This window comes from Microplitis mediator, chromosome 7 (assembly GCF_029852145.1).
Source record: "Microplitis mediator isolate UGA2020A chromosome 7, iyMicMedi2.1, whole genome shotgun sequence".
NCBI lineage: Eukaryota > Metazoa > Arthropoda > Insecta > Hymenoptera > Braconidae > Microplitis > Microplitis mediator.
In genome coordinates this window covers 19,431,860-19,445,107 of record NC_079975.1, presented here as the reverse complement: position 1 = coordinate 19,445,107, position 13,248 = coordinate 19,431,860, and the positions used below count along the sequence as shown (strand labels likewise).

At 33.0% G+C, this 13,248-nt stretch overlaps 1 protein-coding gene across 2 annotated transcripts in view; it reads left to right on the top strand.

The window, feature by feature from the left end:
- Positions 1-13,248, top strand: part of LOC130672211 (protein slit) — a 263,294-nt gene that overhangs the window by 9,689 nt on the left and 240,357 nt on the right. Inside the window, exon 2 of one of the 2 annotated variants that reach the window (XM_057476628.1) lies at positions 10,920-12,119. In XM_057476628.1, the coding sequence (XP_057332611.1) occupies positions 11,851-12,119 (269 nt within the window). In that variant the 5' untranslated portion in view covers positions 10,920-11,850. Of the gene's footprint in view, positions 1-10,919; positions 12,120-13,248 lie in introns of those variants that run through there. The other variant, XM_057476627.1, reaches the window with a different exon arrangement.

The following is a 13,248-nucleotide window of genomic DNA, read 5'->3' as shown; positions in this document are numbered from 1 at the left end:
AAAGATGAGCAAAATTGGTTTAGAAATGGTGGCCATTAAAAAATTTCAAATTAACTATAAACGTAATTGTTATCTATTTTATTGTGGTTTGAATTTATTCGGGTGATTTTTATGATATGATAAAAATATCAACGTGATAACATTTTTAATTCTTACGGAATAAAACAAACTTTTATGTACTTATTTTGTGGACGATTATCTCTATCAAGTACAAAGATAAACTGAATCAGTCCAATAGCTTAGAAATGCTGACTACTGAAAATTATAAAAACATTGAATAATTTTAGCTTTTCAGGTAATGCTTAAAAATTAAATTTACTTACGGCTACCGAATGATTTTTTTATAGTAAAAAGGGATTTCGTAAATTATTTAACAGCAATTAGATTTCATAAATTAGCAAGTGAAAATGGTAATTTTAGAAACATTATTTTTTCATCATTGACTATCTTGAAAATAACTTATCACAATCTTTTGTTCATGAATAGACAATATCATGACGAAGAATTCAATTATTTCGAATCCATATTAGTATGTATTCTATACATAATTTAATTTCGATTCTTATTCTGAATTTAACTGTAATTTGGGCTATACTTCCGAATACGGCATATCATCAATTACTTTATAATATACGGCGTAATAACCCTAATAACATATAAAACCCAGTGCAATTTGTCTGAGTTGGCGATACGGACGAATAGATGCGATTAGGTTGGAATACGTGCACATAGATGGCGCTGCTAATTGATCAATTATCAATAGCTAAATTAAAATTAAAATACTAATAATTAATTTTATTCAAACCGTAAGAAGGACGGTGGCGTGTAGGTTCAACCCATTTATAATTTTATGGTAACTTCAGTGTTAGGTATGAGGCAGGATGTGATGGAGGTGCCTCACTGATGATTCCACCATCACATCTGGGATGAAACCTAACATTGTTCGGTGTCTAACGAATTCATTCGTTAAAGATTGTTATTGGTGAATTAGTGGCATATTTAGTTCAAAAATTTCGTGAATAATTTGTTAATTAATTAAACAATTAATTGATAGGTTTATGAATTTTGAACACGTATTGTGTGTATCCGAGTTAAACATCAAAAATTTAGGCTTATTCGGCTCCGTCGCCAACAAATTCGCTCGGGTAACGTCTCTACACATAAAAATAAAGTTTGTGTGTAATTAATAGACAAAAGTAAGATGTGCCGTATTCGGAAGTATAGTCGTTTATTTGAAAATGGAATCGTGTAACCTTTCAAAAAAAGACTTGCTGGTTCCTGCAGAATATTTGACATGTCCGGAAGGACTTTCCCGACTTGTACAAGCAGCACGTACAGTCTAGTTATATAGGTCATGAGAGAGCGAAGCTGCACCTTTTGCTTCAGCTGCCGTGGAATTTTTCGGTATCAGACAAGTCAAGCTCTCACGAGACCATAAAAATCCGTAGTCTCGGTGTTTATCATAATTCACGTGAAGCCTCGCGCTACGGCCGGGACTTTGCGCTTACATTAGTACCCATCTTATATACATATATCCATATACATATACATATGTATAAATGTATATATGTATCTATATATTATATATAAATACATATGTAACTACATATATGAGAAAGAAGAAGGATGTTGAAGAAGCAGAGAATGTTGAAATTCCAGTGATACCTGGTCCTGTGCACTGGATCTCTCTCGACTGATCCGTGCCTGTGCGGAATAAAGAATCGAACTCGTGCACAGATCGCTATCTTACGTAAAAACACGTCGTCGTGCGGTCGTTCGCTCTATGACCACCCGGCACGTTCTCGTTGTAAACCCAATGTTTCCAATGTACGCCAGTATAACAAAACTAAACAAAATTGCTATAAACAAAAACATTATTCTTTAGTTAAAATGTATTTTTAGATAATTTTATTTAATGTTTGTTTTTTTTTAAATTTCTCCATGTTTATACTGTACTTTTATCATTGTTTTGTATTTTTAATGTTACATGTTACGTTAATAGTATAAAAAAATATAAAAATATTTAACTTTAAAGTCTCTATTTTATACTTTTAAAGGCAACTCAGTTTTCCTGATCCCATGTGTGAAATCCACAAGTACGTTTCTGGCTTTCGGTTTAACACACCTTGAATCCAGACTTTGTAGCACGTATTTTGCTCTCATAAAAATCATTTTGAGAAGTGCTTTTTGCATAGTCTGATAACGTGGCTCGCATTATACACTTCTTTTTGTCTTTCAACGTTTAAATAAGTCATTTTTTCATGAGCTAAAGATAAGAAGTTAAGAATCCAGTTATATATATAAATGTATCACAGTCAAATAGTGAGTCATAATCGCAAGTTCGCTGAATAACTTTCTTTACTTTATGAAGATTACGATGATAAACGTTATTAAAGTACGATTAAAAAAAGGCAGGATTATTTATTTACAAAACTATTATTTTATTTAGTCATTATGTTGTCTTTGTTATATTTATCTTTATTATCTGCGGGTTTAAAGAACAGCACAATCATTTAAAACGTAAATGTGGAAATCTTTCACGTCGTTGTCTATAAATATTATGATCTCTTTTTATAGAGACTGTTCTCAAAAGTATTTGATACGGAGTTTTTTTTTTAAGGAATTGGTCAGGATAATCTTATGTGGATCCTGTAAATTGATCCTCTTCAAATTAGGCTCTCATTATTGGACAATTATGATCAGAATGAATTTAAATTATCTTGACTAGAACTCAATCAGACAATTCTGACCAGGATTTCATAAAGTGATTCATTAGAACCTAATAAAGTTATTCTGATCAATCAGACCCTAATAAGGCAACTATTAATAATTGCCTTATTAGAGTCTGATAATTATCAGAACCAAATTTAATTATTATGATTAAAACTTAACCAGGCAAATCAGACTAAGTTCTCATGAGTAAATTCTGATCAAAATTTAATGAAGCACACTCTAAAACTAAGTGTGTAGTCAAAATTAACACACTTGCAAAATAACATTGAAACGCCATAAGCAATCTATAGATTTTGAACACACCGTGAAACGTGGTTTAAGTGACTACAAAAAACTATAGTTTTGTTTACGGCCATTAAACATAGAACACATTTAATGTGTGTTAAAATAATACACTTGTAACATACTTGGTTTTAGAGTGCAATCATGATCAGAATTCAATAAACTTGGGCTGATCAGAGCAGACGCTGATAAGACCATAATGATCAGAACCTAATGAAATTATCCTGAGCAGTAATTTACAAGGCTATTGCGATCTGGACCTTATACGGTAATTTTGATCATAACAATGAGACCATCCCAACTAGGGCCCATAAGGTACCCCTGATGAGAATCCCATGCTTGATCTGCATCACGTCATTCGACAATCCTGATTGAAAACTTAGACAAAGAAGTTGACCTGATTTGGTCCTTGTCAGATCTTTCTGATAAATTCTAGTTAGTTCACCTCTCAAAAATGATTTGACGGTTTTTATTTTCATCGTGCATATGTGGATAGTATAATTATTTCACACCTCAAGCGTAAAAGTGTAGACCGGACTCTTCTTTAGCAAACAAATTTTGACTGTCGTACCCACGTTATATCATTTCTGAATTATATGTTTAATAATTCGTTGACTTAATGTGTTTTCATATATGTTTTTCTTGTTCATTATGACACATGCATTCTTCAAATATTTGGTATTCAATTGTCACATACCTGTCACATCATATCTTTAATGGTAAAAAATTAATGTATATTACTTCTTGATTGATTGATAAATAAGCTGAAGCTTAATTTATAAACACAAAGATCTCTCAACAATCAATTTAAAATATATAACTATAAGGGTACGTGAATCGTGTTCGAATTGGATTTAACTATTCGATTCGAAATCTTACGAATAGTTCGTAAGTTTGAACTATTCGCATACCCCTAATAATTGATTATCAAAAAATGTGTTCCTTCATTTAACCTTAACGGAGTTTTTTGTAGATCTAAATGTCCTGACAAGTAAGAAAAGTGTTTCTTTTATACTCTCGTTGTCTAAATGACTGCACTTATGTGTGTAGAAAGAGCTACAAAATGTCTTTTCTCCTTAGAAGCCATCATCACATCTAAGATTAGGTAGTGGTACTTTTTTTTTACTACCAAGATTATCACCTTGGATCGATCTTTCAGCGTGACTGACGCCCGGAAGGAAGACCGATGGCACCGATCTACGATTCTCCACTGGGATTGTTTCCATGACAGAATAAATAAGAAAAAAAAAAGTATAAAAAATACGTTTCTACTTTCTTTCATTCCTTTATTCTTCTTTCAGCTTTTTTTCTTTATTTCTATTCTCGCCAAGAGACGTAAGAAAGAGTCCGGGAAAAGGATTGTATAAGAAGCGATGAGGGCAAAAGGCAGTGTAGAAGTACAGTAGTAGTGACTGGTGCAAAAACAAGACGAAACATGGAAGAAAAGACTGTTGGCGGACGGTTGTTCAAGAGAAGGCTGAGAAGACATAAGGGGTGAGATGGTTGAGAATTGTCTGCGATGAGGACCAGACACGACGAAGTGCAGAGCTATTATAGATTTACCATTAAGACCGTCGCGAGTGGATGACATTATCAAAGGTCTTCGAGGTAAAAGAAGAAAAAAAAATATATAAAATAAAAGAAGCCATGAACTCGTCGGCTGCAATTGACTCCCGACTGTATGAGTGGAATATTGCTAGACCTTAAAGAAAGCGGATAAATGGGAAAATTATGAGGGAAAAAATGTTCACTTCTTATTATTTATTTTTTTTTTTTTCTTGTCTTCATTGAGTACGTTTTTGTCAATAGATTTTTTTACCTTAATATAAAACACCAACGCTTACAGCAGTTTGTGAATATATTTCACTGAATACTAAGAGGTGTATTTGAAGAAACATTATGTCTATTCATATATTCAAAATGTATTTAGTTAAAAAAAAAATATTCTAATTTTGCTGAATGAATACTTATATAATTTAATATTAAAAAGTTTTTATGAAAGCGATTATGAAAAATTTTAATAATCATAATCCAACAGAATAATAATGAAAAAAATTTGTTTTATAAGAATGAAGCTAAACTGACTAATATAAATGGTCAACAAAAAGAAAAATAATTATCAAAGCAGGGGTATTAATATTGAGATAGTTATGAGAATAAGCACGAGGAAAAAACTCATTTCGTTTCTGAGACTATTTTATTATTTTTATTTAGCATTTTTTTTTTGTTTACTGATGAAGAACGAAGAAACTTCCTTGTACTCGACTCTGTGCTTGAGACAAAAAAAAAAAAATAATCTAAAAGACTAAAGTCTAGACCGATTAGTGTTTGGTCGCCGGAACTTGGAACGAGCGAGCGTCGCGAAGAGATTCGAAGAAGTGCAAGTGCACAAAGTATACAAGAAGTAGTAAAGAACGAAAAGAAGAAGACGAAGGAGAAGAAGATGGTATACCGGAAGTAAAGCCTGGCGTTTGGTGGAGCATGGAAAAGATAGTGCAAAGAGAACGGGAGAGATAGAAAAGACAAATAGAATTCGGAAAAAGTTTTGTTCGAACAAATAAGGTATAATAGCCGGATCTGCAGTTAAATTACACAGGAAATGAAGAAAGAAAAATAAAATTCATCTGCTTTGTTTAAGTCAATGTTAAAAGCTCCAACAAATCCTTTAATATATCATATATGTCTCAAAAAGTTTATAAAGCACTAAAGGTATCACTTTAATCTTACAATCTTATCTAATTGAATTTCAAATATAAAATTTTGATAGCATTTTAAAATAAGCCGTCGCTGATAAATTTAAGCCGCTACTAATAGAATAAACTTGTTACAGAGATCGGAATCAGTATTCATACCTCAATTAATAAATCGAATCAACTATCATTCATTTTGAAACTATTTGATTTTCCAGCAGATTAATTCACCAATACCAAAATTAAGACTGGAAATTTCTTTTCTTTCATTTCTCTGGATATTCGTCATCCTCGTAATTTATATCTTTCTTTGGTATTTCCACCTAAAGGGAATCTACTTTGGAAAAAGGCATTTTATTATTATCTACAATATAATAACAAAGCTTTCCAATATTAATGCCATTAATTTATTTCTTTTCTTTTCACATCGCAACAGTTATCTTTATAAATTGATTTTTACCAGTCATTTACTTTATATACATTTATATTTACCGAAGAAATTTCGACGGATATCTAAAGAACTGGAAAAATGTAGACAGAAATAATATTTTCGATTTCCGAACAAAGCATCCAATCGAAAACATGATAACAAAAATAAAAATAAATATTCGATTAAAATCCTAATGCATTTTACACGTGTTCTTTGAGTAACAAGAACCTTGTTATAATCTCACTTGAGATGGGTGTCTTGGACTTCTCAAACTCCTTTTGAAAGTCGTGGGGAAGATCTCGCTGGCGTATCTAGTGTGATTTCCCATGGGCAATGTCGGCCGATCAGACGATCGAGTGGGTGGTTGAAAACCGCACTGGGAAACCTAATATCTTGGTGTAACCCTCTTCTCTTTCTTCTTCTACACCGTTCTTCGTCTTTTAGCCCTTGTTTTCTTGAGAGAACATATAGAACCCCCAGAGAGTAAGAAGAGGAAGGTTGTATAAACTTGAGAACCTTCTAGAGTACCTCATTCAAGTCACAGTGAGAACCAAGTCCTTCTTATGCTGTCGTTTTCTGGTTAATCGATCATATCCTACAATATATGTCTCCCCTCCCCCCCCTCCCATCGCCTTTGCTTTTGCATCATCCCTATAATCGATTCTAAAGGAAAATCGAGTTGAAAATACACTCTTTTGAATTTAACGTATCTACCCCTTGAAAATAATTCGCAATATAAAAAGAAGACTTAAAAATCCATTTCGCTCGAACCATTAAACGTTTTACGTTAGCTAAACACATTACTTGGTCTCAAAGTAAACTTTAAATTCTTTATTCTTATTCCAATATACTTTTTTCAACATCTCTAAAAGTTTTAGCTGCATCTTCAACTTGTTCTTTTTACGTGTACACGATATTTACATGCAACGATATCGTATTTCTCATGAAAATAATAACTGAGTTAAAAGCAATAAGATGTGGATAAAAATAATAAAAAATAACGAGATACTTATAAAGAAAATTTGAGGGCATGAGGTGAGGGGGCGTAATCACTCGTTTTGGGCTCCCTCGGGGGCAAAAAGAGATCGACTTCATCTCTTTTGGCATGTGCGTGCCGACTTGATCATTATTTAGTTTTGTATAATGCTTCGTATGTTTTATTTTAATTTTATTTCATTTTTGTTTTCATTTTTTTTTTTGTTTCGTTTCGTTGTTGGTTAAACTGTTAATTCACGTATACCCGAATCATCAAAAATGAGGTTTTAAATTTTCTCATCGAGTGTGTTCTCACGAGTTATTTAATATTTACGAATTTCAAAACGCACTCGTTTGAATCATGATAATAAAATAATTGGTATTAACGGTAAGCGAGGAATTTGATAATGATATTTGAACCTGAGTGGTTAGCGAGGATGTTATTTTCCAACGGGACATTTGTGGCTACTGCATGTTGCAAACATTTATATTGAAGGTGTTTATAGATGTATATAAAATATTTATATATGTGATATATATATCTATATTTTTATTGATGATGTTGGTATGAAACTATTAAGTATTTATATACAATAATTAATAAACGCTTGGGTGCGCAGTGATATCGAGTTATAAATACACTCTCGTTCATAAATGTACACTAACTTAATTACATGAGAGGAATCTCTGTATTGATATTGATAATTTTAAACACATACTTATAAATATAAATAGTTACCACAGTCAATACATTAATAGCTTAATAAAATATTAACATAAATTTACATATTTTATAATTTATTATTGGGGTTATTTAATAATCATCGTTTTCCCTATTTGTATATTTATCATTAAATTTTCAAATATCGTGTCTCACATTTGATTTAAAATTGAGCTTAAGTTATCGAATATAGAATCTCCACAGATAGGATCTAATTAATTTAAAACGGCTTTAGTTTCGTGTAAGTTGAATAAACAACCGCACAAAATTTGAAAAATAAATTTTTAGAAATTTTCCTGGTATTTTCAATTATTTTGTAAGGCTCGAAATAATTATTTTACTTCCAACAAACAGAAAAAAAAACCGAAATTAGGCTGAAAAATTTTTTTAAATTTATGTCTCGGGTCCAATTTACCTACCAGTGAATTTTCACTGGTAAACCTTAAAAATCTTGCTCCCTCTTCCCTAAAATAATGGAAATATTTATCAAAGTAGATACTGGAATTTACAGTTTAGTCCATAAAATTACAAACAAATATATAAATCTTTCTATCCATTAACATTTTTTATTAAAGTAGCTGTTTATGTACTCTAAAACATTTATATTTCTTTTTACATTTTATTTTATCAGTGAACAGACGATAAATTTTCTCAAGTGTATGTTAATGTGTCTTGACCAGCCTGACGATACATACTTACAATTGAAATGTGACACACTTCACTCTACCCTGTTATCTTTACTTTTAGAACCAGGAAATACCTTGTCACTAGTAAAGTTTACAAATGTATCCAAGATAAAGATACAATAATATTGATAAATAAAAAGGTTCTACCGGCTACTCAAGATCCCTTAATAAAAAAGAAAAAAAACCCACAATATATTTTGTTCAATTTCATCTTAAACCTTATTCACACTATAATACACATCTTCAATAACATCAAAAGAAATTAATATATTTTAATACTCTTTCTTCACATAAGTATTTGTGTATTATATAGACGACCTTATTTATGCAAAATTAAATCCGCGTCAAATTGTATCTAGATAGGCGTGCAATTGCTTTGCAACTGAAATAATATACTGAAGAATGCAAGTCTTGAACGAGGTTCATTGAACTTTGATAAGTCAATTTATCGAGAAAAAATTTATTATTAACTTTTAAATAAAATTACAGCAAACGCAACAGCAACAAAAACATTTCCATGAAGTTTCTTTCTCAGGATAGAATCTTGCTTCTTGTGTCACTCAGTTCCAACTTAACTATATAGAGCGAAAGATTCAATGGGGAAAAAAAAAATATCGAACAGATTCCTAAAGACAATTCCCTGGACAGTCGACTTTTCACAAATTAGGTTTTCCAGTGAATTCCAAGATCCTCCCGAGTTTTCCTTTGAACTCGCCACTCCCTAGTTACTATCGAGTCACAAGAAAACCAGTAGCATCAGGAACCGCTAAAGAAATTCGATTTCTTATACTTTTTTCCTTATACTTTATTTCTTACTTATTCTATCTCTCTTCTTCTTACTTTCCTTCTACTTGGTCTTTCTCTCCTCTCTTTGAACATATGTGCTCAGTACATAAGTTCTTTCTGGTCTCAATTCCCAGCCTCTCAATCTTCATAAGAACTAGCTCTCCCTCGAGTTTCTGAAGATGATTGAAAAAAATTCAATAAGTTACTATACGTCAATTAATATTCGCTGACGTTGATAATTATGCAAAAGATAGTATAGGGTGCAGGCATGACAATATGATACTTGTTACTGCGCGATAACTATATTCGATGTAATATATTTTGTTCACAATTTTAAAATATGTAACATAGTGTAATAGTCTATTATACACTTTTAGTTGATATTTTAGCCTCTTAGACGCTTTGACTCTCATAAGAGCTTCGACATCACAAGCAATACACATACAAGCACAGCAATATTATTCGATCGAAAGTACTCGAGAATATTTCCTGCTTGTTATATGTGCCTATATATGCGCATATACACTTGGAAATTGTGGCTATACTTAGGCCACAACCAGACATCCAGAAGCACCTAACTGTATACTCTGTTGGCAGCTCGACTGCTAATCGAGTTATCGATCCTACCCCAAACAAGTTACGACCGTCTGTGCTTATTGCATCTCCCATTTGTATACCAAGCCAACCATCTTGTCAGCAGCATTATTTCAAATCGTATCATTTGTTTTAATGTATATGTCAATTGTGGTATTTAGCGATAATTACGCATAGAAATTTTCCCGCAATAAAAATTATTCAATTTTTTAGAGTGTATTATTTATGATATTTCCTCTACTGTAATTTTTACAATTGAATGTTATGAAAAATTACATTTCTTATATTTACATTTGGATGTACATATAAACTACTCATAAAATAAATATAAAAAGCTATGTATTTTTTTCTTTCATTTGCAATAAGAAGCAAAAATTTCGAGTTTTCTCCGACTGTTCGCCTGATTGAAGCATTCTCGTATTTTTCGTTGTTTCGAATCAAACGCCTCTCAACGTATACGCGAATAGTCGAAAATTTGCCGCGAGGAAAAATCACACAGGCAGACTACACAGGTAGGCATTCGTATATAAGAGTTGTAGAGACACACGCTTGTTCATAGGTACATGCCTACTGTCAGACAGCAGCATCTGGGGTTGATATAGAAAGAGCTAGAAGAAAGAAAGGATGGGTAAATTGTTCAGGCTATGTACTGAGAAGAAAAATTCCAATATGCCTGGAAACTCGCTCAAGCGTGCTTGGAATGTATTCGAAGCTTTGATTGTGCTACGGAAGCATATTTTTATTCTCTACTTTTTTTTATTTATATATAGATATATATAAATACATCGTGAAAGACTTTGCTTTATAACTGCGTATTTGGAAATATCTGCTTTTATGTCATTCCAGTAAAGTTGATGATGCGTCCCACAGATAACGACCCGTGAATCTTTCTGAATATATTACAATTTTAATATTAATTTTTATAAGATTTTTTTTTTTTATCATGCACAATACAATAAGTCAAAGCTTTCTACCTTTTGTAGCAACGCACTTAAATGGATCGTTTTTCTTTGTGATTGCAGGTGATGCGTGCGCAGTACAGGAACTCGTTAGAGAAGCCAAACGAATGTCATCGCTAATTTTGCTATGGTAGCGATAAAACCGTACTATTAGTAAATTGATTTAAGTGATATTTAGACAAACGAAAGTGTTAGTGCGCGAGTGCAAATTATAATTTTGAGTAAATAGAGGCTAACTTTGTAATAATTATTTATTGTGAAAGTTAGATGATTGAATTTGTTGCGCTAAGCGTAATTAAAGACGTACGTAGGTGCCAAAGTATCGTACCCTGGCAAAGGGTACGGTAGAAAGCCGACGAGGACCAGCATCAAGATAAAGTCACCAGTCTTGCTGTCGCGGGATGAGCAGGATCGGGTGCTGGCGTTAGTGGTGGACACCGTTGTCAGTGCGCCCGGGTCTCCCGGCCAAGAAGGGGGTCCTCATCAAGGCCCCCCCGTGGGCCAGGCAGATGCAGTGAATGAAGAGCCACAATCAAGGTTAAGTGGTGCTGCCAGTCCAAACCCAGTTTATTTAGCTGAACTCGCGAAAACTCATTGCAAACATATTGTAATACAACATACTGAGAAAGTTAATAAGCTATTGAATACTCGAAGTAATAATTATAGTACCCATATACCCGAGAGTACCAGGTTGAATCCTTTGGCTCGCACTAGTCTCTCCAACGAAGAGGAAGTGTTGACTCGTAACCGGGCAGTTTGTCAAGTAAATTGTGCAACTAGTGTCCAGTCATTTGGTGTTTGTACTCGGGTCATCATTCCTCCTGAGAACATAGTGCCGACATCGAGTAATAACATTAGCAATAGTAACAACAACAACAACAATAATAATAGTAACAGTAACAACAAAAGCCACCGGAAATTTATTGAAATTCTCGAGGGTTCCAATCAGACTGTTAGAAACATCAACGAGAAGCTTCTAACTATTGCACAAGCCATGGCACCAAGTTGGTCTATGCGTCTCTTGGGCGTGAGTTGTGGTTCAGTGGTTTGTGCTTGGGGACTTCTGCTTGTTTTGTCTGTACTCGGTGGAGCTTCCCACAGTACCGGACTCAACGGCTATGATTTCGACAATGCTGGTACCATGGAGGACTTGAATGGTGCCAGATGTCCATGGGCTTGCTCTTGTGAAGGACAGGACCTCGACTGCTCAGAACGTGGTCTTACCCAGGTGCCTGGTGATCTAGCAGTCCTTGCCGAAAAATTGTAAGTAAACTTACTTTATATATTTATTTATATCTACATACATCTATATACATATATTTTCTCTCTTGTTATTTTATTCTTCAACGTGCTCTAGAAATAATAGAGAGTACGCTATTCAACGATGTTCTCTGTTTATCTTTGTACTTGGCTCCTGCGAGAGCACGAGCAGTCAAGTCTCTAATTAGCATAAACGTTTGGAGGCGCGTCATCTTAGACGAGTTAACACGACAACATGCCAAGGCGAGAACTAGCAAGCCATGTTTACTGAGTGTTGCACTCTCGTGGTTGCTTATCTTTGTCTGTTGAAATAATGATAATAATAACATGTAGATGATGATCATGATAATAGGAATAATAATAATAACAATAATGATCATAATAATAGTAATTAATAGGATGATCAAGCCTCTAATAAATTTGCAGTAGTACCAAAGACGAGCTATTAACGACGTCCGTCGAAATTAGCATACGATTAATATGCCCGTCGTGGAGTGTGGAAAAGGACGGAATAATTAAATCCTCGAAACGCATTAGCACACCCAGAGAATTCGTGGGATACATGCTATGTCTTTAGTCATGTGTAGTATATATATATATATTAGGGTGATCCAAAAAATAACAAATTTTTTTTTTTTATTTCCAAACAGGTTCAAAAGTTTCATTTAGATAAAAAAAGACGCCTGTGAAAATTAGAGCTCTTAATATTAACATTAAGAGGTTCCTCATCGCACTTTTCTATTTTCCATAAGAATAACATGGGAAAAATTTTTTTTACGTCTTCTGATTTTTATAAGTAGCTAACGATGCGTCATAGGAATAAATGGCAGGCATATTTTTGTAGGGAATTGAATGCTCTACAAAAAAAGATTCCTATCATTTTTTGAGGAATCTATTTGTTCAAAAGTTATTTGAGGTTGAAGACGAATTCATATTAAATTTTGAGATTTTCTACTTTTCCGGCGAAACTATGAGACTTATTACAATATATCATCAGACCTTTTTTGTAGACAATTTTATTCCCTAAAAGTTATTTCGAATAAAGTTTTTTCGAATTCCGCATTTTTTTCTAGTTATTTTTATTTTAATGTCATGCTCATAAAAAAATAGTCTTCTGATCGATTTTAAGAGC